At 43.2% G+C, this 26,245-nt stretch overlaps 1 protein-coding gene across 2 annotated transcripts in view; it reads right to left on the bottom strand.

Moving 5' to 3' along the window:
• The window catches only part of PPP1CB (protein phosphatase 1 catalytic subunit beta), a 37,867-nt gene extending 29,985 nt beyond the window's left edge, over positions 1-7,882 (bottom strand). Inside the window, exon 1 of one of the 2 annotated variants that reach the window (XM_035111498.3) lies at positions 7,606-7,882. In XM_035111498.3, coding sequence (XP_034967389.1) covers positions 7,606-7,657 — 52 coding nt within the window. In that variant the 5' untranslated portion in view covers positions 7,658-7,882. Of the gene's footprint in view, positions 1-5,874; positions 5,910-7,605 lie in introns of those variants that run through there. The other variant, XM_088666608.1, reaches the window with a different exon arrangement.
• Positions 7,883-26,245: the final 18,363 nt, after the last annotated feature.

Raw genomic sequence — 26,245 nt, 5'->3', positions numbered from 1 at the left:
ATGTATATTCAGTATTGTACAGTATAGGCAAGTGGCTTCTTGCTGCATCATACAGATACTTGTAAGATGGTAAAATAGATACTTGTAAGAGGGTAAAAATAACTATACAACTTGAAAACTGAAAATGAGTTTTAGCTCAGCTGACAGAGAGGGAGGGAGAGAAATGTCACTATGGTAAAGGAAACGTCTGTGATTTCAAACTAAAAAAAAAGTTCTGGATATTTTACTTTGGAACATTCCCTCTAGTAACAAAAATCAGGCTGTAAAGTATTTTGGAGCCACCAGAAATAAGGTAGTAGATTCTATATCAGTGATGGCGAACCTATGACATGCGTGTCAGACGTGACACGCAGAGCCCTCACTGCTGACATGTGCCCCATCGGCCCATTCACACTGTTGTTGTTGTTTTTCCCATTTGTTCTCCTGCTCCTCCTATAGCTTTTCTCTGCTAGAGCTCGTCTCCGCTGTTAAAACCAGGATCCTTTTTTGTTGTTGCTGCTGCTGGTAGCCAGAGATTGGCTTTTAACCCTTTCTGTGCTGTTTTTTCTGGCGCTTTGGCAGACTATGATTGGGTATAACAGCGTTTGTTTTTTAACCCACTCTGTGCTGGTTTTTTGTCGCTTTGGCAGACTATGTCAGTGCTGCGTGTTAGTTCCAGCGAAGGTATTATTTGTCATTTATTTCTGTTCTCTTTCCCCCCAAAAGCGCAGCAGCTTTGGGGCACCCCCCAAAAAAGCAAAGCAACTTTTGCACCCCCCAAAAAACCCTCCAAAACTTTGGTCAGCAGCTCCCCCCAAAAAAGCTCAATAACTCTGGGCACTTTGTGATAAATAAGGGTTTTTTGGTTTGGTTTGGTTAAATAATTAGTTTTTGGTTTATTAAATACAGTTATATATTACAATTATACATTTTTGTTATTTAAACTACTGTATAAATATCACAAAAATATGGTTATTTTCTCAAAGTGACACACCACCCGAGTTATGCTCGGTTTTTTGGCGAATTTTGACACACCAAGCCCAAAAGGTTGCTCATCACTGTTCTATATCAATCGGGGCTTTCTAGGGATGCAGATGGCACATAAATTGGTAAATTGTATCCAATGTTAGCCATGCTCAGAGTAGACCAACTGAAGTTAATTGAGTATGTCAAACTTTGGTTTACTCTAAGTAGAACTTAGATTAACACAACCATGTGTGTTAAACACTCTAAAACAGAGAAAGTCAAGTTACTTAATTCAGGAAAAAAGGGAAACTGGGTGTTGGGGGTGGGAGGTTAGACAGTTAATTGGCACCTCAAGCTGAAACAGCTTTATATTTCAAACCACATTCAAATCATGTACTACAAATTATCTAGGTCTCCTATTCCTAGTCCATTTTCTCCTTAAGGTCTATTGCCTCACTTTTCTGACTCTTTTTTTATATAATAAATGTTTATTCATTCGCATGATATAAGCTGAACCAATCTCCATGTTTCTGCCAACAGCATTTGAGCTCTTAACATATGGATCACTAATGGGTCATATTCACTTGCTTTCCCTTCAAAACATCTCCAGTACAATTAAATGATCCAATTAAAGCTTAAAGCCAACAATAATATTTTTAAATACGGTAGTATTTTCCATTCATTTTTAAGATACCTACATTCCTATGTAAGCCATGGTTATTATAATGCAGCCTACCCCAACTAGGTGCACTCTGGTTATTTTGGACTACATTTCTCAGCATTCCTCATGGCTGCCCATGCAGACTGGGGCTGACAGGAACTGTAGTACAACACTGTTCTGGAAAACACCAGGTTAGGGAAGGCTGTTCTAATATTTCCACATTCCCAGCATGGATTTGACACATTTGTATGCATTAGGGGTAGGGAACCTCAAGCCCATGGGCAGAACATACCCCCCCCCGACCTCACTACCACCCCACTATTCTCTCCAGCCCACACCCCTCATTGGCCCTGCTTTGCACCCTCATTGAGTATTTTTCTTATGAACTCTGGCTTTTCTGGATGGATGATGAAGAAGAGATAGGTGTGTGAGTGTCAATGTTAGAAACTGAGATATGAAAGTTAAGAGCTAAATAGCATCTTAAATCTAGGTTATGCACACAACATCGGAATGTCTAGGTGCACTTTTTATAACAAGAATACAAAGCTGAAAATGAATGAATTGCAGCTAAAAATCTTATGTTCACTTTTCACAAAGCTATGCTTCCCATGTCCGCCCCACATATTCTTATGAGGGTCCCTTCTGATGTCTTCAGAGAGTGGCTAGAAGTGGAGATAGAAAAAGATCTTCCTTTCCTTCCACTCTGCAAACAGGCCCTGGATTTTCCCTACATCCGCTTTATTCATATAAATGTCCGGAGGCCCATCCGTAACACGAAACTGATGCAAACCAAAGTGCTGCATCTGTGCACGAGGCGTGATTTAGCGCTTCTGCTCATGCATGAGCGACGAAACCCAGAAGTAACCCATTCCGGTACTTCCTGGTTGCTGCAGGACACACGAAAACACATAACCTGAAGCGGACGCAACATGAGGTATGACTGTATCTTGTTGGCACCACAATTAACACGTATTAAAGGCCTACATAAAGAAGGCTGATCGCCAAAGAATTGATGCTTTTGAATTATGGTGCTGGAGGAGACTCTTGAGAGTCCCATGGACTGCTAGAAGATCAAACCTATCCATTCTTAAGGAAATCAGCCCTGAGTGCTCCCTGGAAGGACAGATTGTGAAGCTGAGGCTCCAATACTTTGGCCACCTCATGAGAAGAGAAGAATCCTTGGAAAAGACCCTGATGTTGGGAAAGATGGAGGGCACTAGGAGAAGGGGACGTCAGAGGACAAGATGGTTGGACAGTGTTCTCGAAGCTACGAACATGAGTTTGACCAAACTGCGGGAGGCAGTGCAAGACAGGAGTGCCTGGCGTGCTATGGTCCATGGGGTCACAAAGAGTCGGACACGACTAAACGACTAAACAACAACAACAAAGGCCTACACAACTGAGATACACAACTGAGATACACAACAGAGATACCCAACTTGAGTTTCCAGTTTGCAAACCTAACATTTAAGGCTCCTTCAATGATCCTACTCCAAAATTTGTTTTGATTTTAAGCATCACTGTGAGTCTGAGGTAGATAACACTTTAACACCCACTACTTAAACCATCATAACTAACTGGCTAGTATTTTTCGAATTAAAAGCGCATCATACATTAAAATTACATTAAACAAGGCAACTAAAACTAACAAAACAAGTTGGGTTTAAAGGGGGGGGAGTTCAGGTACCCAATCCATGCATGTTTTACTTGGGAAGAAGTCCCATTGAACTTGGATGGTATTTACTTCTGAGTAACAGTGGGAATTCCTGCCCACCTAGCAGTTCGAAAGCATGTCAAAGTGCAAGTAGATAAATAGCCTTCTCTGACGGGAAGGTAAACAGCATTTCCGTGCACTGCTCTGCTTCGCCAGAAGCGGCTTAGTCATGCTGGCCACATGACCTGGAAGCTGTACGCCGGCTTCCTCGTCCAATAGAGCGAGATGAGCGCCGCAAGCCCAGAGTCGGTCACAACTGGATCTAATGGTCAGGGGTCCCTTTACCTTTAACAATGGGAATATTAATCTGAAATCTTAGGTGCAGTACTGCTCCCAGAGCTCAGAAACTGCCCATGTTTATGAAATTCCCTGTCGCAAAACGTGCCTAGAACAGTGGGAGTTTCAAATGTTGGCAAGTGTGTGCAGAAACTAGTCTATAGTACAAAAGATAAAATTTACATTGAAATCACTGCCTACTGGCATGTGATGCGCAGAAGGTTGCTAAGATGGGAATGCAGCCCTCAGGCTGAAGAAAGGTTCCGTGTGCCTGGCATAAAGTGACAGTTTTATCAGAATGCAATACTTTTCATCCTGTGCTTGCCCTGCAAGAGGTCTGTAGGGCAACAACAGGAGAATGGGCCTTTTCAGCTGTGCCTCCCCACTTGCAGAATGCTCTCTCCTAAGGAGGCTCACCTGGTACCTTTGTTTACATACCTTTAGATGTCAGTCCTCCTCTCCCAGGCCTTTATTTACTTAGCCAATTGATGGCCTTTTAAACAGTAAGGAGGGTATTATTTTTGTTTGTTGCTATGGTATATATTTCTGTGTTTTTATATTATAAACTGCTCTATGGTTGAAGGGCAGTATATGTAATTAATAGTAACAATTACAATACTACATTGGGAAAGAGCTTTATTGATACTTCTTTATTATTATTAAAATAATTTATATTCTGCTCTTCATTTTGAGAAGAAATGCTACAGCAATTTCTTTATAGAAATGACAAGAAAGCTTGTATAGCAATATAAAATCCTAGGAATTTAGGTATATACCTATAAATTTATGTACAGTATATAAATTGCAGGTATATAAACCTACAACAGTTACTAGGCTGCACAAACTTTTAGGGGGGAAGGCAGAGAATGAATAAGGAATTCCGCTGCTACAATAGCAGTCCACCATGTTGCTAATGTTGGGTGCTGAAGAGGGAGATCCTTCCCTGACCCAGCATTAGAAGCCTCCTTGGTTTCAACACTGGGTGAAGAAGAAGAAGAAGAAGAAGAAGAAGAAGAAGAAGAAGAAGAAGAAGAAGAAGAAGAAGAAGAAGAAGAAGAAGAAGAAGAAGTGTGTTCCATTCCTCCTTCACCTGCCTGCCTGCACACCTGCATGAAATGTTTTGTCACCCATGGCTACCAGGCTAGTATTTAAACACAAGGCTATATAACATTTAAAAACTCAAAATAATATGTAAAAGAAAAGCCCCTCCTTTAACTTTTATAAGTAGTGATCACTGGGCGGGGGAAGGGAGGAAGAATGTTTGCCTTGAGGTTAAGAACTCTTCTTCCTGTGTTATGCAGCTTCCCCCCTCCCCCCCAGGAATAAACCATTTACCTATTCCAATTCTCTAGAACTGAATCAATAACAAATTCTCCCTCACATGCACATACACATCCCTCCAATATAATGAAATATTCAGTTTCAGGTCTGGATGCTGGTCAAGAATCAAGTCATATCCTGCTCAGTTGTTTTCCTAAACTAAGAAGCCCCACTTCAGTTTTTCCTCACAGATGATGCTCCAACCAACTTCTCAAAACGTTTTGGCCGGCCTTTTCTTGCACTTTTTCCTGCTCTACAATATCTTTTCTAAGATATGGTAGTTTACAGTTCTGGTTGCCACAAACCATGCCTCAGAAATACTGAAAATGCATTTTCCAGCTAATAATCAACAGTATCGTCTTACTTTGAAGCTCATCTCACCATAACAGCATTGTCAAACAACATGAATTAAAATGCCATCACCAGTCTGAATTACATAAAGAAAATCCTTAAAACTAAAAATCTTCTTTATCCAGGCTGCTCCTCACAGTATAGTATACCAGTAGAACAGGAAGTTAAATGTGAAAAGTAAACTAAATTCAGACAAAGGAAGCCCATCCAGTATTTTGAAAACTCAGAAATGGTTCTATCAAAACCAGGCTTTGAAACAGCAGTATCTATGTCGAAGCAAGGCTGCACTGTCTACAGTTTGCAGTTATAGCTCACAAGTAAATCCAAAACCTGAAATGTCAGTATAGTCATCCTCCAGTTTATCTGATACATACAACTGGCAACCAAATCGTAAGTATACTGGCATCAATCCAGAAAATTCCAAGTGTTCAGAACACTGTCTGTCTGGTAGTATAGTCACAGAGCTGAAGAGCAGAAACCCTTTGCAACCCCACTAAGTTCTCAGGCAAGAGTTGTCAAGATGATATGCCTTTATTTACTCCCGGATCTGGCTGCTTCTCTCTACTCCCCTTTCCCATTATAGTTAATTATTATTAAAATGTCTCACCTCAGAGAGCCTTACCCCTGCTTGCACACCAAGCAGTTGTGACGGGCTTCTTGGCGGAGCCCCTAGTAATAATAAAAAAATATGGGTGGTGCCAATACAGTGATGCTGCCCACTGCTAAACACTCATTGCAGATTACAAAGATTTTGCTCCTGTACAGCAGGCACTCTACCATTAGAGTAGATACATGTGTGAAAAACTATTTTCACATGGAGATAACCATCAGTGGATGTGAGACAAAGCTTGCTGTACAAAAGTGACATTACATTTCACAATCCTATAGTTACACTACCGTATATTTTCAACAGTTCTGTTTTGCTGTATCAGTAACATTAGCACAATATAGTGTCAGCTTATCTGTATTAAAACTAAACTACAAGACTGACTTACTGTACAAATGACTTCATAAATATTTCAAAAAGGATTCAGATTACTAATACGGTATGTATTAAATTTGTATATTGCCTTCCATCCGAAGATCACAGGGAGGTTCACAACATAAAAATACAAAATGAATTGGATGTCTGCAGGTTCCTTCACTATATGTTTTTAAAACTATTTTAAATAATGTAACAGTCTTGAAAAGATACCCACAAAAGTTACTACACTGGTGAGGCCTGGCACAAGGAAGACAGGCAATTCCTTTTTCCCTGCAGCAGTCTAATGCATTTCTATGCTAGGCACTTAGGAGGGGCTGAGTCCCTCCCCGACTAGCCTGCTCACTGTCCTGCACACAATTCCTTCTCACCTACAGAAACCAAACTTGTGCTTTCACACATTGTGAAAACCACCAAGTTTTACAGACATCTTTATAACCACGGAAACAATAAGCAAGATTTTAAGGGGGGGGGAGAGACCAGAACTAGGTATGTTCATCAGTGTTTGGGGGGGGGGAGTAGGAAAGGCACATGGATTTGATTTCTAAATATATTTCAACAGCTGCAGGAGAAAGAAAAAAGTTTAGAGTCAAGCCCACATTTAATATCACAAAGCACTGACAAAGCACAAACAAACAAACCCATACTAACACTATGACAAGAAAGCAGTCGCAGGACACTGGATTATCAAGCAGTAAAGTCAGGTGGAATTTTTAAACAAAAAACAGCCTCAGAAAGAGAATTCCGGGTTCTGGGTTAACCTGTAGTTTATAAATATGAAGTTACAGTATGTACATATATATCCACAAGGGCAGAGGAGTGCTAAGAGACTGACAGGGACTGAAGCGATGGGGGTGGGAGGGATGAGACTGCAAAGGGAAACCTCGTACTTCTACCTACGCTTTTCTACCTCACCCGCCGTAGTAAGTTATGGGAGCGAGAGGTACTGGCGGCGAGAGCGTTTATTCCTCCGGAGACCCGGGGGGGGGGTATGGAGGAAAAAGATAAAGACACCCAACTTTAATTAAAGTACCCAGCGATTACCACCGCTTGCTTCCACGCCCCCAATTAGGGCAAGGATAACAAACGCCTAAATGAGCTTATTAAATGAGGTTATTAGGCGGGGGGGGGGAGGCAGGCGGCTGTTCTCACGGCACGGGATTCACACGACCAAGGACAGCCCCAATACACTCTTTTCTCAGGCGCCCGCGGAGTCCGCCCCACCAACCCGGCAAGACTCCCGTTTAGGAGGAAGAACTTTGCTCGCCCCGGTTTAGAAATGCCCCTCTCCCCGGTCTCCCCGCTCGGGCCTCCGCGCCCCGCTGCCTCCGAGGAGGAGGAGGGTTGAGCGCTCACCTTCCAGCAGCCTGGTGATAAGACTATCCACATTCAGCTCCCCGTCCGCCATTTTGTAGCTAATGGACTCAGTCCCGGGCGGGGACGGAGAGAGACGGCGCTTCGGCGAGGAGGCGGTGGCGGCAACGAAAGCAACAGCGTCTCGTCAAGGACCCTCCTCCCGCCGCCGCCGGCAACTCGCCCGAGCTCGGGACCTCAAAGCGCCCGGCCCAGCGTTGCAGGGAGGGAGGGGGGGTCTTCCCTCAACGCTCACTCGCTTTCCGGCTCCGGTGAAGAGGGAGGGAGAGAAAGAGGCACGAAACCGAGTCCGCCAATCCTCCTTCTCCTCCCCACCCTCCTGCCTGCCTTAGGCCCCGCCGCGCATGCGCCGCGAATTCTTTTCCACGATCCTTCCTCCCGCGCCTCTTGCCGCTGTTGCTTATACTCCAACAACAACTGCGCGGGAGTATCGGGTTCGGCTTTCAGAGAGGGCTGCGGAGCGGCGCCGGCCGAGGCAACAAGCGCGCAGGCGCGACGGTCTCGCGGAGCCTCTCGCCCGGACGCTCACGTGGGCGCGCACGCGCTTCACCCTGCGTGCCTGCTTGCCTTTCTTTTTCTTCTCTCTCTACCCCCCTTCCCCCCTCCCTTTTTCCACCCCGCTTGTGTCTCCTGGTAACCGGGCTGGGGCCTAGTGCTTAAATGCAAAGTGCAGCCTCTACGCCTGCTGCGCGCAGAACACCGCGCAGCTTTCCTCGAGCGCCGCGTATAATAGGAAAGAGAATCAGAATCATTGCTGCTCTTTCCTCATCTACTGTTGCAGTTCGCGCGGAAAGGCAGCCGTGTGTGTGTGTGTAAACCCTACCAAATTCACAGAACAATAAGCAAGGGCCACACATTTAAAGAACACAACTTCCCCGAAAAGAATCCTGGGAACTGTAGTCGTCCCCACAGAACTGTGCCCCTTTAACAGGCTACTACAGCATGGGTGGTGCTGTGGGTTAAACCACAGAGCCTAGGGCTTGCCGATCAGGTCGGCGGTTCGAATCCCCATGAAAGGGTGAGCTCCCGTTGCTCGGTCCCTGCTCCTGACAACCTAGCAGTTCAAAAGCACGTCAAAGTGCAAGTAGATAAATAGGTACCGCTCCAAGCGGGAAGGTAAACGGCATTTCCGTGCGCTGCTCTGGTTCGCCAGAAGCAACTTAGTCATGCTGGCCACATGACCCGGAAGCTGTACGCCGGCTCCCTCGGCCAATAATGCGAGATGAGCGCCACAACCCCAGAGTCGGTCACGACTGGACCTAATGGTCAGGGGTCCCTTTACCTTTTAAGTTGACCATCGCTGCATTCTGTGGGAGGGAGTTCCATAGGTTTGAAATCCTGAATGTTCTAGCACGCAGCTTCATTGGAACTGGACCTAATGGTCAGGGGTCCCTTTACCTTTACCTTTACAGCATGGGTAGGCAAACTAAGACCCGGGGGCAGCATCTGGCCCAATTGTCTTCTAAATTGGGCCAGCAGACAGTCCAGGGAATCAGCGTGTTTTGACATGAGTAGAATGTGTGCTTTTATTTAAAATGCATCTCTGGGTTATTTGTGGGGCATAGGAATTCGTTCTATATTTTTTCCAAAATATAGTCCGTCCCCCCACAAATTCGGAGGGACAGTGGACCAGTCCCCTGCTGAAAAAGTTTGCCGACACCTGGGCTACAGAGACCAGTATCCTTTGGGGGAATTGAACGTGCACTGAATCTGGTTTAAATGTATGGTGTTGCCCTGTCCCGAGTTTCCCAGTTCTCATTTCCAAAACTTGCTTACTATTTTTATGACAAGTTTTATTGGTACCAATAAAGGTATTCCCCAACCTGGATTTGGCAATTCTGCTTAGGGTCCCCATGGGTTCACTGTATTTGTGCAGCCTGCTGTCGGAATGGAAGGTGATCGACAAGTGTGAAAAAGGGTGTGCGGTCAATGTGCATACTGTTTTCTACCTTCTACAGATAATTTCTGTAGAAGAATAAAAGTGGGAGCCCTTTATGCAAGACACACTTGCTTGGCTTGGAGGAATATACATATTTTAAAGTTCATTTTGAGTGTTCTTTTGGGTAAGTCTGGTATATCAGAAAGCCTATAGATACCGTGTTTCTCCGAAAATAAGACACCGTTTTATATTTATTTTTCCTCAATAAAACACACTATGGCTTATTTACAGGGGATGTCTTATTTTTTTCCTCCTCCTGCCGCGGCCCGCATTGCTGCTACGCCTATCACTATGTCTTATTTTCTGGGTATGGCTTATATTCCTTGAATGCTTAAAATCCTGCTATGGCTTATTTTATGACTATGTCTTAAAATAGGGGAAACGGTGATATGCTGCAGTCCTGGGTGAGGTTTTTAAACCCTTTCACCACCATCCAAAGTGTGGTGGTGACTAGGTTTGCCCCTGTCAACAGTGCCCCCCCCCAAAAAAATTGCATGGCTTTCAGCGCCTTGGCTGTGACAGCAGCCCTGCAGAACCCCGTCTCCTCCCCAGTCAGCCGGCAGGGGGGCTGGCAGTTATTTTTGTGCAGCAGGTCTCTCTGTGAGGTCACTGCTACTTGGCCCTCCATTCCTCTGCTCCCCCTGTGTGCCCTAAGAGTGGCCTTTCAGCTGCTGTGACTGAGAAACGTCACGTGAGGCTCTTAATTTAGCACAGCCACAGCCAAGTTGCTTTCCCCTGGTTTCTTTCCCACCTTGACCAATTTCCAAGGCATGATGCATGTTTACCCCAGAGAGCAAGGGCCATTGACTTAAGGAGGGTTTACTTCTGAGTAAGGTGTGCACTGGGTGCAACCTTCAAGTTAGTGCCTTCCTGCTCATGCAGCTGTTCCCCCATAAAAAATAAAACTGAAGACATAATTCAACAGAACCATAGATTAACCAACTGATACAAATAAGATGCTGTTGTTATTTAGTTGTTTAGTCGTGTCCGACTCTTCATGATGACCAGAGCATAAAGCAGATACAAAAAAATGAGAATAGACTGTGTCGTCTGCAAAACATATAACCAAGATTCAGGGTTACAAATATTTCCAAATGAAATGATATCTTGAAGAAATAAAATTCTGTTTCACAACTGTTTAATTTTTATTTATTTGTAATTGATGCATTTTGTTTTATTGTTTGTTGATATTTTGTTGGTACTATGTTGCAATGCTTTGTGTGAAATAAATGTTTGAATTTTGTTAATTAATTTTGGTTGAATTGTTACAGGATGACAATGTGATTTCTTCTGTATATTTTGACATTTCTGTGGGTTGTAAACCATCCTGAGTACTTCTCTTTTGTCACAAGTAGCAGCAGTGTCTTCCACAGAGGAGATACCTGGCAAATATGCAAACTAGATTGTAACCTGGGTGGCTATAAGCTCCCAATTTCAGATAAATTCCAATTATAACCAGGGAAGGCAATGAGAAGCATGGCCATTATTTTTTATGAATACAAATGCTCCAGTTCACTTATTGCCACTGCAAGCCAAACATTATGATTTATTATTCCTTGCAGAACCAATGCCAGGGCACATAGAACAGGCGAATAGAAACTGCAATGTAGAGAGAGGCTTCCTATGTTTGCATTGTCCTAATGACCACATGTCATGGGCTGGAAGAGTACAGTGGCCCCATTCTTAATCTGTGTTCTGACTGCTCCTGCAGTAGTGCAGTGAGGCAGGGACTATGGGGACAAAGCACCACCATCATTTATCTCTCGGAAGGGGCACTGACCATCTCCAGAGGTACTATTTGCCAATCATCTGCCTACCGAATAAATAAGCTTTTCTCCAAGAAAAGTAGCAAATAAACTAAGCTGAGGAAGAGGCAGGTTGAAGAAGAAAATGAAATGGGGCAGTGATCACAAGGTATACCTGAGGAAAGGTGTGCCTGAGATGGTTGATTTACCATATTTTGTTCCTTGAATTGCAGGCTTTCACTTATACAAAAGTATTGCTCTCCATGTTAAGCAGCTAAAATCTGAACTCCCCCCACCCTGCTCAGCTCAGCTCTGCTCTACCAGCCCCAGTAGCTCCTGTAATATATTTGGTCTGTTGCTGTGTGCTGTCTGTTTCTCTTGCTGCGAGTGCTGCTGACGCATTTGGCCATCTGACCATAATTTAGCATCCCCCCAGCTGTCTCTGCTTTTCCTTATTTCTTTTCCTTCTGCATCTTTGTTCTTTTCCCCAATATCATCCTTTCCCTTTCTCTTAAGCCTGGCTTGTCATGGATGAAAGCAAAGGTTCCAGGTTACCGCTTAGGCCAGGACATTGCAGTTCTGCTGCTGCATCCTACGGTATATGCTGCCATTTTTGATAAAACATTGCTGGCATATCACTAATAGGATGACCAAGAAGACAGGGTTTCTGGACTTGAAATAATTGGGTAGCAGGGAGGGCTTTCAGACAGCACAGCTTTCCTCACCTCTGCGTGATAAGCTGCACCTAATTAAGTTCCATCTTCTACACAACTGTTAAGTTACAAAGCAAAGGGGGATGTGGTTCTCTACTTCTTTATCCATCACAAGGGTTGGCAAAGAAATGACCCCATGAATCACTTGTTGAAGCTATTCTACACTGATTATCAGCATCTGAGGACTGGTGCTGACTTATACGCTTCTTTATTCCTCCAGTGCCTCTTGCGTCTGCTGTTAGAGCCAGAAGCTACAAGACACAGCAATTGTAGTCAGGGTTTTTTTCAGCTGGAACTCGCTGCAACTCCATTCTAGCACCTCTCAGGTGGGCACCATTGGCATTTTAAGAGAACGAGGGAGGCGTTCATGGTGGGTTCTGGCACCTCTAGAAAAACAGTACTGGCTGTAGTAGCCCAGGGCCATCTACCACAAACTGTTAGATGGTAAAAACAATTATAAATAGTAAATAATAATAATATATTTGTACCCCCCCCTCCCCAGCCAGAGCTGGGCTCAGGGCGGCTAACATCATAAAACTAACACAGTATACAAAGAACTAAGAACATAAAAACAGGTGATCAATTAATTAAAATACATCTTTAAATTAGTTCAGAGCAAATTAAAATCTGGACAGATTATCAGTTTTAATGTGTTTTTAATTCCCTCTTGTCTTTGTTCCCCATTTCTTTCATTTTCTAATTACCAGCTCACCCTTTCACTCAGGACAAGAAGGGTCCTGTGAAATGAATAGACTAAATATGAAATAATAACCATGGTAAAAGGTAAAAAACCATGAAACACTTGGGAAGCCTTAAACTCTCTGCATGATAAAATTTGAGACCCTAACTCAGAGCCTCACTGTTCCTAACAAAATGGATGATACCTCTTGTTTCTGACTGTCACTAGTTTCCAAAGCCTCATTTGTTTGTCAGACTTTTGTTGTCACAACCTTACTCTCTAGTTTCTGTGTTTCTGTGTTACCTGAGCATAACAAGTAGTACTAATTTCACAGGATTTTTTTTTAAAAAAAAACATCTCCAGGAGACCACATCATAAACAATGAAAAGCTCAGGTAAGTTGTGTACACTTGTGAAAATCACTGACTTCTCAATTTGCCATAACTAAGCTGTTTTAAAGTGTGATGAGGGTTTTTTAATAGAGAATGATACAATCTCTTGCCCAACAACCTTCCCCAAGTAAGGAGGGGGGGGTGCACTTTTGAAGAGCCAGTGAGATGTGGTTTGAGTGGGCAAGGAAGACCCAGGTTCAAATCCCAACTTAGCCTTTGAAGGTCACTGAGTGACCTTGGGCTGGTCATATCCTTCCAGCTTAGCCAAAACACTTCACTCCCACCTGATTTTCTCAAATACTTTGAGAACCAAGGTTTGCATTTAAAAACAACAACACTGAACTGAATATATGCTTGAGAGAGAGAAAAAAAGCCCACTATGAATACATAGGAAGCATTAACAAATTAGACTATGAATATTGGAATATGGAATTATTATGCATTTTAATAACATAATCACTCCACAGGCCCAAGTCATTTGAAACTCTGAGATGATTTGCAAGCATGATTAGTTAAATATGACTTACAGTCAAAAGAGGCAAGTTTTTTCATACATATCACACTGAACAAGAGATGTTGAAATGACTTGTCCATTACCCAAGGATGCACAGTGATTAACACCAGCAGTGCTACTGCAGATGCAACTATTGAGCATCAACTGTTTGTGACACAGCAATTTAGCCTGTTAATCCTAAAATCAGTGACTTGTCAAAGAGCAGTATGTAAGGCTTAAAATTAGGAAAAGCAAAATGCACATATATTCGTAAAATACCAAAGAAAAACTATTTTGTCTGAAAACAAATGAGGCTATCAATTAGTATGCAGGTGACACTGCCACAAGCTTTGAAACTGGAAAATCACAATGTTTATAACTTAATGCTTTTATAGAGCAAATTAAACGCTTCGTTAAGATTCAACAATTGAAACAAAACACACAAAAAGCGGGATAAAGGGTGAATGTAGATAAAGAAGATGAATCATTGGAATAAAGTAGGTGACACACTATAATGTTTTTATACCATGTTTTGGTTTTTAATTCTGACAAACGTGTTCTGTCTCCATAAACTTAAAATCTTAAGTTACACTTTGAAATAAAATCAAAAGGATTTTGAAGAGGCAAACATGAAAGCAACAAATTAATCAAATAACTCGACTCTTGCAGAGATGTAAGTGAATGCTAACACATTCTGGTTATCTCACTTTTGTGTTCTTTAACCCAGGGGATTTGGTTATGCTATCCTTTTGTTTAATTCTGCATGCAAGAGGGCATTTACAGCATACAAAACTGCAAAGTTGAAGGCAGTGGCGGAGCTTCATACTCTGGCACCGGGGGGCGGAGAGCAGGCGGGGGCGTGGCGCGCCACCTGCAGGGGCGGGGCACGTGTCCTGGGGCGTGGCATGCCGCCTGCAGGGGCGCGGCGCCCAGCACGGGCGGGGGAGCAGCCGCGATGGCACCCTACTGGGATCGCGCTGCCGGGGGCGGTGCGCTTTCCCCGCATTCATCTTCCTCCGCCAGTGGTTCAAGGTCTCCTTGTTAAAAAAACACACACCAACAACACCAGAGTGTGTTGTGTGTGGATCTGTACCAGCCTGCCCACTGACATACAGGAGGGTTTAAGGACCGTACACAAAAACTAGGAAATGTCTGGTATACTTCATAACAATATGTATTCTACCAAGTGTGGCCTAACATCTGTCTCTACAGTAAATTCATATTTGGCATTGGTAAATATACCATTATGCATGCTCCGATATCCAAATGGTGAGAGGCTTCAGCATGTACCATATCTTGGGTTCTGTTTCCTTGGGAATGACAGCCACTGATGGTGCTTCTGTGGTTCAAGGTTTCATTTCCAGGTATGTACAGGCAGAGGCAGATTTAGGGGAGCACTTCAGGGGGTGCTGCAACAGTGACAAACAATGGAAGGTGGCAGGGGGCGGAGTTTTAGCATCACACAGGGTGCCGCTGATATTTGAAAGCCCAAAGTTCACCAATAGTACAGGCTGAACATCGGATGGAAGGTCCAAAGAATTAGCACTAGCAGATCCTGTTCCCCATCAGATTTCTCAGGCATCGGTTCCTCCCTACTCCTACTAAAGCGAATGCAGTGGCATTGCACTTGTGTGCTTGGGGAATCATATTGATGGTTTTATAGCCAAAGCTGCTTCTCATACAAACCCAAATTATTCTGGTTGCCTTGGGGCAGGCATCCCCAAACTGCGGCCCTCCAGATGTTTTGGCCTACAATTCCCATGATCCCTAGCTAACAGGACCAGTGGTCGGGGAAGATGGGAATTGTAGTCCAAAACATCTGGAGGGCCGAAGTTTGGGGATGCCTGCCTTGGGGTGACAGGTGAGAAATGAAGGAGAGAGATCTCTTTGGCTGTGTACACAAGATACCTTTAAAGCACATTCAATGCACATTCTTCCCCTGAAAGAATTATTTAAGGGAAAGCATGTGCTTCAGATAAGCTTCAGTGGTGTCTGCTTGCCACGCAAGGATCAGGCAGTTGAGCCAAAGGGGGAGCCAGTGTGACTAGTTGTTAAAGTGTCAGGCTAGGACCTGGGAGACCAGGGTTCAAATCCCTGCTCAGCCATCAAACTCACTGGGTGTTCTTGGGCCTACCTACCTCACAGGATTGTTGGGAAATAAAATGGTGGTGTGTGTGTGTGTGTGTGTGTGTGTGTGTGTGTGTGTGTGTGCCACCTTGAGTTCCTTGAAGGATAGGTGGGATATAAATAGGATGAGAGAGAAACTGGAATGACAGCAGATTCTCCCATCCCAGCCTTTTTATTAATCTCATTTGCTCATTCAATTCTTATCCTGTTTCTTTGCCAAAACCTCTTGAAGTGGCTCCCAGTAAAACTTAATATGCAATCTGCAAAACAATATACAATAAAATGTTATAATACAACAGTTAAAAACAGTGATAAAACAAAAGTCTAGCAGTAAAAACCAGTGAACAACACAAGGCATTCATTCGGTCCAATTCAGGAGCAGCAAATGCTCTCTCTGGAGGGAGCTATATATCTAAACTGGAAGCCCCAGGAGTAGAGGGAAGACCCTCAGCTAGAAACAGCAATTATCATGTGTTTTATTGGCCCTGTTTAGGGTGACCATGTGTCCAGCTTTGCAGATGATATTCCTCGAATAGAAGGACTGCCAGAGGACAGTTCTTTGTTTGTTTGAAGGGCTGCCCAGTCCAAACCTATTTCAAAAATGAAGAACCCTGAAAAGGAAGAACAGGGGCTTTAAAGTTAGCATCTGAGCAACAAACCGAGCAGGGACACAGTTCACCTGGTCAGTCTCCTCCACTGTGATGAGACATATTTTTTATTTAACTATAGTAACTATTCCTTTAAAAAAAATACATTGTTTGTGTGTATATAATTTTATGCCAATATTTTCTTCTTTTGACAATGTTTAAGAGGCCAACCTAGTTTAGAATGCCCCCCATGAATCTTCCCATTGCTGTCCTCTGTACTACCAGGGATCAACACAGGGATAGTCAGAATAAAACACTGAAGAATGTGTGGCAGCCAGGGCATTTGACATTCAAGAAACTCTCCATCCAAAAGTGCCCCAATTATGGCACACTTCATGCACACATAATTTCATTTGCACAGACTCTTCAGAGATATTGTGGCTCCCATACTGAGATCCTACATTGCTGAGGACTATGAATGAAGTGATCTCATAGATGGGATACATTGCCCTGTCTCCCGGCTGGGCAATGATTGGATGTGAAAGATCCCATTAACTCAGTCCTGCCCATGTGATGGACATTATCACAAACCTGCTCCACTGGCGGAGATTGACCCCTCTCCTTCTGGGTCTTCTGAGGTCAGGCAAAAGCCTCTGCCTCTGAGGATTTATCATGGATTTGTGTCACTGTATCAGATCCCTATTGACTGTCTCTACTTCAAAGTAGGTATTCCACTTGGAAGCAATCTTAGGACGGTGCATGCTGGGTGCAGAGTTATGATACAAAGTTCAATTCAACGTGTTAGTGCTAGCACACAATGCCCTAAGTGGTTTGGGGCCCAAGTACTTAAGGGAGTGGCTCCCACAATATCAACCATCTTGTGAAAAGTGTGCTGGAGGTGCCACCTCTATATACCCCCCAGTTAACACTGCCCCATAAAGAGCCTTTTTGGTGGTGGCTCACTTTTTTGTGAAATGCCCCCCTGATGAGGTATATCTGTCGTCCTCATTATTAACTTTCATGAGAAATTTAAAGACATTCTTGTTTAGCCAGGGATTCAATGGCTGGTAGATTCTGATCATGCCAACCTTGAAATTAGTAATTGTGAGTGTATACGATTACTTTGAAATGTTGTTAGGTGTTCAAAATGGTTTTAGATGGTTTTTAATTGTTCTTAAAGATTTTAACCCAGGCTTCCTCAACCTTGACCCTCCAGATGTTTTTGGTCTACAACTCCCATGATCCCTAGCTAGCAGGACCAGTGGTCAGGGATGATGGGAATTGTAGTCTCAAAACATCTGGAGGGCCGAGGTTGAGGAAGCCTGTTTTAACCCCTTCATGGATCACTGCCTTGTTGTGGCGAAGGGGCTTGAATAATTCCAAGAAGCTATGAGCTATGCCATGCAGGGCCACCCAAGACGAACAGGTAATAGTTGAGAATTTAGATTAAATGTGATCCACCTGGAGAAGGAACTGGCAAACCAGTATTTTGCCAAGAAAACTCCATGGACATAAAAAAGGAGAGGTTTTGAGAAGAAAGTGAGAATTTCCAAGGCATGCTCTGGTTCATGGGGTCACGGAGAGTCAAACACGACTAACACTAAACAACAAATATTTTAAACATGTTCTTATTTTATTTTAAATTGTGTTGGTTTAACATTTTGATATTTACCACCTTGGACTCCTTTGGGAGGAAGGGCAAATTTATTTATTTATTTAAAAATAAATCAAAAAATGAATACAATACCTCAACTCCTAGAAAAGGCTATGTCTGGTTGGCTAAAGCCTGGTTGGCTAAAGTACTGAACTCTACACTGAATATTTTGTTGCAGGTGCCACTCCTCAGTGTGCTCTCTTGGTAATTTGTCAGCTTCCTTGGTAGCAACGCTGATTTTTAAAGGTGTGCTATTTTAACAGGCTCTCACATGGTGGGACCCCGTGGTGGTGTTTCTGGAAACAGTGACAACAAGAATGGAATAAGATGAAGGCAATAAGAAAGGGATATGGTCTGGAGGTGCATTTGCAGTGGAGCTGCGCAAAATGGGCCTCCCAAGATCATCCACCCTATTTGTAGGCAGAAAAATTGGAGGTGGTCATTTCCCAAAATGTTGTACTATTGGAAGGAGAAATTCTCTGCATTGCACAGGGTTGGACTAGATGACTCTCATGGCCCCTTCCAACTCTACACTTCTATGATTCTAACAGTGTCTCGGAAGTAGGACCACCATTAACATGGACAGTTGCTTATCTTCTTTTCTTTTATACAAATTGTTTCTTTTAGTTGCTGCAGCAGCATATGGAGGCACCCACAACTGCGTTGACAGACTTGCCGCCATGTCATACATCTCGCGGTGATCTGGACCAAACATCTTTCAGGGGCATCGTGGGTTGTACATGGTAGACACACACATGTTGTGGAAGAAAAGAACACAAGAAGCACAAAATATATAAACATTAAATGGTGGCTATACTAAACGAGTTCAGATTTCCTTTGGAATTCATGAAATGGGTTGATACATTATACAATTCGCCCACATCTAGAGTAAAAGTAAATGGCACGTTTCTGCCACTTTCTCACTGTTTGGAAAAACCAGACAAGGATGTCTACTTGCTGTTCCACAGTGGAATTTGCTGCCAAGGAGTGTGGTGGAGTCTCCTTCTTTGGAGGTCTTTAAGCAAAGGCTTGACAGCCATATGTCAGGAATGCTTTGATGGTGTTTCCTTCTTGGCAGGGGGTTGGACTGGATGGCCCCCATGGTCTCTTCCAACTCTATGATTCTATGCTTTTCAATACTTGTGTGGAACCCTTGGCTTGCACTATTAAACAACATATGGAGTAGTACATAATTCAGTTGAATATAAACTGGTTTTATTTGCCAATGATATTCTTTTGTTTCTTTCTAAACCTCTTATTACTATTCCTGTGTTGATGCAAAAAATAGATGCTTTACTAAAATACCAGGATACTCTACTAATTGGTCCAAATCAGAATTGATGCCAGTAGGTGAAAATACGGAACAATTCCATATTTGTTCCAAATCCATTAAATATTTAGATATATCTATACCAAAAGACCATTAGAAGGGCGACACTGGATCAGACTAAAGGCCCATCTAGTTCAGGCCCATCCTGTTATCAAAGTAGTGGTACTGGAAGTTGTACATAAGCATCGTGACTAGTAGCCACTGATAACTTGAATCTTCACAAATATGTGTAACCACCTTCTAAATCTAAAGCCATCTGGATTGATGGCTATCATTATATCCTGCGATAGTGAAATCTGAAGTTCTATTATGCTTTGTGTAGATAAAATTTGGAGAAAAGTCTGCAAAGTGGCCCTTAGAGCGGGGAGTGGTAAAGAAATAAAAATATCAGACTTTTTCTCAGAAAAATGTCTTTGAGAAATTTCAGCCCAGCTCAAGTTTGTAGCATGGGAGGGTGAAACACAGAGCAATCGCAGTGCTGTATTGCCTGATTCTGTGATGATCTTTGCCTTGAACAGACATAACTGAGAAAACAATGCCCTGTGGCCAAGATCAATAGCTTATATTTATTATTGAGAAGGAGGGCCAATAATCCCATGTTTATTAATGAGGAGGAGGTGCTTACAGGCATTTCAACATCAGTCAAGGGGCCTATATTTTGGTGCGCTCACTGGGTTTGCTTGCATTCAATATAAATTCTGTATTTTGAATCCTGTCTGTTAACTTCATGCATTTATTTTATGCTGCAATGCTAGGGAGCCAATGAAACCTAGCAACGGTAATGTAAATTGGAAAAAGCTGCAGCCCCCTACACTACCAAAATCTCTTAAGACTTGAATTATTCATCATTAGCAGAACTTGCATAATTATAGGTTATAATATCACTTAGGGGCTTAATATTCATCTTCTCCAGCGCCACGCTTTATCTCATCAACTGTATTTGGAGCTCCAGTCTGCTAAATTAAAGGATAGCACCTCCGATTAGCCAAAATTTAACATTTAAGAAATATGTCTTTAGCCGAAACTCCTGTGGGTCCACAAGCTGGCAGCTAATTTCAATCATGCATCTGAAACAGCAGTAAAATGATAGTGTGAAATTTGATTATTTTTTCATCATGGGGAATAAAACAGAAAGACAACACTACTGTGGAGCAGGAGATAAATAATTTTGCAAGTGAACATCCTGGCTGACTATTTCACTCCAAACTACAGTCACACAGGGCCAACATAATCATAGTTCCTGGCTCTCAAACTTGTAGGCACAGAACTCAGACACTTGGCTCAATTATTACCGAAGGGTTTATTCAAAAAATCCCTATGCAGCATAAACATAGATTAGGTTACAGGTTACACCAGGGGTCAGCAACCTTTTTCAGCCGTGGGCCGGTCCACCGTCCCTCAGACCATGTGGTGGGCCAGACTATATTATTTTTTTGGGGGGGAGGAATGAACGAATTCCTATGCCCCACAAATAACCCAGAAATTCATTTTATATAAAAGCACACCTTCTACTCATGTAAAAAAACCCAGGCAGGCCCCACAAATAACCCAGAGATGCATTTTAAATAAAAGGACACATTCAACTCACGTAAAAACACACTGATTCCCAGACCGTCCACGGGCCAGATTTAGAAGGCGATTGGGCCAGATCCGGCCCCCGGGCCTTAGTTTGCCTACACCTGGGTTACATGTTTCAGTGGTTCAAAGCAGAGCTCTGGGAGACATGGCTAGGCACAAACCAAGAAGTCTTCTCTACACCTGACATGCCCACTTTGCCTTCCTCTTGAAGAGCGAGGCAGGCATAGTCATTTGCATGATTTGGTTCATCAGTGACAGAACTCAGCAAGCAAATGGATGCAACCTTGGAAACAGGGGCAGGGTCTGCCCAACCAGTTCATTATCCAGTCCAGGTCCTGGCGCCTCCCCAATTGCTGGTTGTTCTGATGCATTGACCAAAAGAGGAAGCTCTGAGTCACGTGCATGGGCATATATAGGTCCCTTGATCGGTTTGGCTAGCGTTCCATTGGCCTGATTCAACCCAGCATCAAGGGACCTACCAATTGTGGTTATCCAATCGTACCCACCCACAACACAGGGTTCGGTTGCCAGGTTGCACCGCAACACGTGCCCTCATTGAGGGAGAACACGATTTCCTGGAAATCCAATAATGTCCTTGACTGGGGTTTCCTGTTAAGTGCAGAAGGCAGGAATGTTCCCTACAGTGTGCATGGGCTTGTTAAATTAATGTATTTTTATTTTTAAAGAAATCAATACAATTTTTTTAAAAGGTAAAAAGCAAGACTTCCCTCAAAAACAAAATCAGCAAGCACACCAATATCAGGCAATTAGTAGCCACCTTCCCTGGCTTCCTACATTTAATTAAAACCTTGGAGAAGGTATCATGATGTAGCTCCTGCCATGGGACTTTTTAAGATCAGGAAGTGCAAGCAGCTCAGGAGGTTGCAGAGCAGTGAATAAATGACTTTTAAGGGGGGAAATGTGAAAATGCGCCCTCGCAGTGATAAAGAAAGCTCAGTCTTGCACCTACTGAAATTCTAAAGGATCTTGCAAGAAAAACACAAGGAAACTTTTGAGAAATTGGAGGGCAGTTTTCCACACAGCGCTAGTCCGAACTGTTCTTGGTTCTGCGTGTCTATCAATAGCTATCTCAACTGCACTAGAGTTACCCCGAAGAACAAAAAACAAGCTTAAAATGAAGCTTGCTGTATTATGATCAGTGGTACCAAATACATAGTGAAGCTAAAATTGGCATAGTTAAGGTACTCTAGTAATAACAGAAATCCAAGCATCTGTTAAGTGGGCTCTGAGTCACAATTAGCGGAAGTGTCAACAGATGAAATGTACAAGTCAAGCTATAATCTCTAAGCTATCAGATAAGAATGCAAGCCTAATCAGAAAAAAAAAAGTTGGTTCCACAATGGTGACTTAGTGAGAAAGTAGTGACACAAGAAGTTTTTGGGCAGCAGGGGAGGGGGAGTTGAGTGGTGTTAGTAGCCTGCATTTCCTTATTTGGAACTGAGGGCCCTAAGAATGATGATCCTCCCCATCCCTGTGGGATAAGAAGCATCATATAACCAACATGCTTAAATCTAGTTACAGGTAGGTAGCCGTGTTGGTCTGAGTCGAAGCAAAATAAAAAAATTCCTTCAGTAGCACCTTAAAGACCAACTAAGTTTATATTTTGGTATGAGCTTTCGTGTGCATGCACACTTCTTCAGATACACTAGAAACAGAAGTGTCAGACCCTATATATATATACAGAGGGTGGAGGGTGCTACTCAAACATCTTATCGGCGTTCTTTATTCAAAACAGAAGCTTATAAAGGAGGAACTCTCTGCACTGGACAACTCTATCAGGAATCACCCAGCCTGGCAGGAGTTCCACAAGGAAAAACAAACCATTTACCACTCTCGACTGGAGTTACTGAAGAACCGGAAAAATAAAAAACTCTGCAACCTTTCCAACCTACAAGCCACTAATCAAAACAAGATCAACAACATTGTCAATCTTTCACAGCAAACACTCAGCCCAGCTGAGGAATCCGTCCTCTCACGGGGTCTATCATTCTGCCCTGCTAAATCCCCACACATGATTTAGCAACACAACACCTCTCAACTTACTGGGGAACAACCATCACCCTCCAAACGCATTAATGAACAGAACATCGACCACCAACCACCACCGAAAAGATGTTACACAAAAAGGGACTCCACGTGGACCCCTCCTGATGGACGCAATACCACACTAGATTTGTACATCGACTGCTTCCGCCACAGAATCCAAACGGATGTGACCAGAAAACACCATCACTTACAACAAAATCTAAACCATGCTGAAAGGAGAGCCATAGAAAATCTCAGGAACAACCCAGACATTATAATTAAAGAGGCAGACAAGGGTGGAGCTGTCGTCATCATGAACAAAACTGATTACATCCAAGAGGCCCACAGACAACTTTCCAATACTGCCTTTTACATGAAATTGGACTCAGACCCCACACAAGCATACAAAAAAGAACTGAACAAGATTGTCAAGGAGCTACCCCTACACATCCAAGAACAGATCCTCACAAACACACCAGCGGAACCTCGACCAGGAACTTTCTACCTTCTACCTAAAATACACAAACCAGGAAATCCAGGACGCCCCATCATCTCAGGTATTGGCACCATTACAGTGGGTGTTTCCGGCTATATGGACTCTGTTCTGAAACCATATGCTATCAGTGCTCCCAGCTACGTACGTGACACCACAGATTTTCTGAGGAAAATACAATCTTTGAACAATCTTCCTAACAATACTATACTAGCCACTATGGATGTGGAATCTCTATATACCAACATCCCACACAATGATGGTTTACAAGCCATAAGGAACACCATTTCAGATAAAACCACAGCGGACTTTGCTACCAAACTCTGCCACTTTGTCCTTACCCACAACCACTTCAAATTTGGTGATGACCTGTTCCTCCAGATCAGCGGCACAGCCATGGGCACCCGCATGGCCCCACAGTATGCCAACATCTTCATGGCAGATTTAGAACATCGTTTCCTAGACTCCTACCCACTCAAACCTCTCTTGTACCTACGATACATTGACGATATTTTTATTATCTGGACACATGGACAACAGACCCTGGAAACCTTCCACCAGACATTCAATGACTTTCACCCCACCATCAACCTAACAATGAACCAATCTATGCAAGAAATACATTTTTTGGACACTACTATAAAAATACAGGATGGACGTATAGACACCACCTTATACAGAAAACCAACTGACCGACAAACATATCTACATGCTTCTAGCTACCATCCCAAACATACCAAACAATCCATCGTATACAGCCAGGCCCTACGTTACAACCGTATCTGTTCCAACTCTACAGACAGAGAATCTCACCTAAGAGATCTACAGCAAACCTTTTTAGAACTAAAATATCCACCTGATGAAGTTAAACAACAGATCAACAGAGCCAGACTGATACCTAGGGAGAACCTGCTGCAAGACAGACCCAAAAAAGAAAATAACAGAACACCACTAGTCATCACATACAGCTCCCAAGTTAAAACAGTACAACGCATCATCAGAGATCTACAGCCTCTCCTGGACAATGACAGCTCCCTTTCTCAAGCTCTGGGAGGAAGACCTTTCATTGCCTACAGACAGCCACCCAATCTTAAACAACTCCTCACCCACAATAATACAACCACCAGACTTAACATGGACACTGGTACCAGAGCCTGCAATAAACCCAGATGCCAACTTTGCTGCCACATACACCCGGACAACATCATTACTGGCCCCAACAACATCCAACATACCATCTCAGGACTATTTAATTGCTCATCTTCTAACATTGTGTATGCCATCAAATGCCAACGGTGCCCTTCAGCTCTCTATATTGGACAAACAGGCCAAACCCTACGCCAAAGGATAAATGGACATAAATCTGACATCAGGAACCATAAGACTGAAAAACCAGTAGGAGAACACTTCAATCTCCCAGGACATTCTATACAAGATCTCAAAGCAGCTGTTTTATTACAGAGAAATTTCAGGAACAGACTGGAAAGGGAAGTTGCTGAATTGGAAATCATTACCAAGCTTAAAACCATGGAAGCACCTGGGATGAATAGAGACATCGGATTCTTATCTCATTATGCATGATCAAGCTTTCTTTAGCACCTCAGCCCAGGACTAATTGCAGCCATCAGCAGCCATTAACATCCATCTACAGGTTTACCACTCCCATCAGCCCATCTCCCATTCCCACCCACCCCCACCACCCTCTGTATATATATAGGGTCTGACACTTCTGTCTCTAGTGTATCTGAAGAAGTGTGCATGCACACGAAAGCTCATACCAAAATATAAACTTAGTTGGTCTTTAAGGTGCTACTGAAGGAATTTTTTTATTATGCTTAAATCTAATTAATGCATGAAGGGGTTAATGTCATAGAGTAAGCTGTCCTGCCAGGCTTAGCTAAGTCATTCCTTGTCAGCTTGGGAGGAAGGGTCAAGCCTTAGTTCTCCTATTCCACCATGTGAACCCTATCAGTAAGGAGGTGGGAGCTGCATGGCTTAGACTGCATGGCTTAAGCAAGCCATCTTTGTTTGTATACAAATAATGCTCCAGAGAAGCGGACACGGAGCAATGGATTCAAACTACAAGAAAGAAGATTCCACCTAAACATTAGGAAGAACTTCCTGATAGTAAGAGCTGTTCGGCAGTGGAATTTGCTACCAAGGAGTGTGGTGGAGTCTCCTTCTTTGGAGGTCTTTAAGCAAAGGCTTGACAGGCATATGTCAAGAATGCTTTGATGGTGTTTCCTGCTTGGCAGGGGGTTGGACTGGATGGCTCTTGTGGTCTCTTCCAACTCTATGATTCTATGATTCTAATTTAGAAACATTTACCACTTTGAAACCTAGGTTTTACTGCCTGTGTTTTCTTACCGCTGTGTGGAAATGCACATGAATTTGACCTTTGAAGAGTTTGTAAGTAAACCATTTTAACTTACCAAACATAAAGTCTCTTTCTGTGCTAAGGGAGGAGGGGAACTTTGGAAGCAACTGAGAATGGGATGTTTTAAATGGCTAACAGCCTGTATTTCCATGCTTTACTTTGCTGCATACAGTGGTACCTCGGGTTAAGAACTTAATTCGTTCTGGAGGTCTGTTCTTAACCTGAAACTGTTTTTAGCCTGAGGTACCACTTTAGCTAATGGGGCCTCCCGCTGCCGCTGCACCGCCACTGTGCAATTTCTGTTCTCATCCTGAAGCAAAGTTCTTAACACAAGGTACTATTTCTGGGTTAGCGGAGTCTGTAACCTGAAGTGTCTGTAACCTGAAGCGTCTGTAACCCGAGGTACCACTGTATTTTGTTGTTTTAAATCTCTGCTGAAGCTCTCTAATCAAAGAGTACTTGCCCCAAAC

This window comes from Zootoca vivipara, chromosome 3 (genome assembly GCF_965207765.1).
Source record: "Zootoca vivipara chromosome 3, rZooViv2.hap1.1, whole genome shotgun sequence".
Classification (NCBI taxonomy): domain Eukaryota; kingdom Metazoa; phylum Chordata; class Lepidosauria; order Squamata; family Lacertidae; genus Zootoca; species Zootoca vivipara.
Note: the sequence above shows the minus strand (reverse complement) of the source record. Positions and strands in the feature narration are given on the sequence as shown.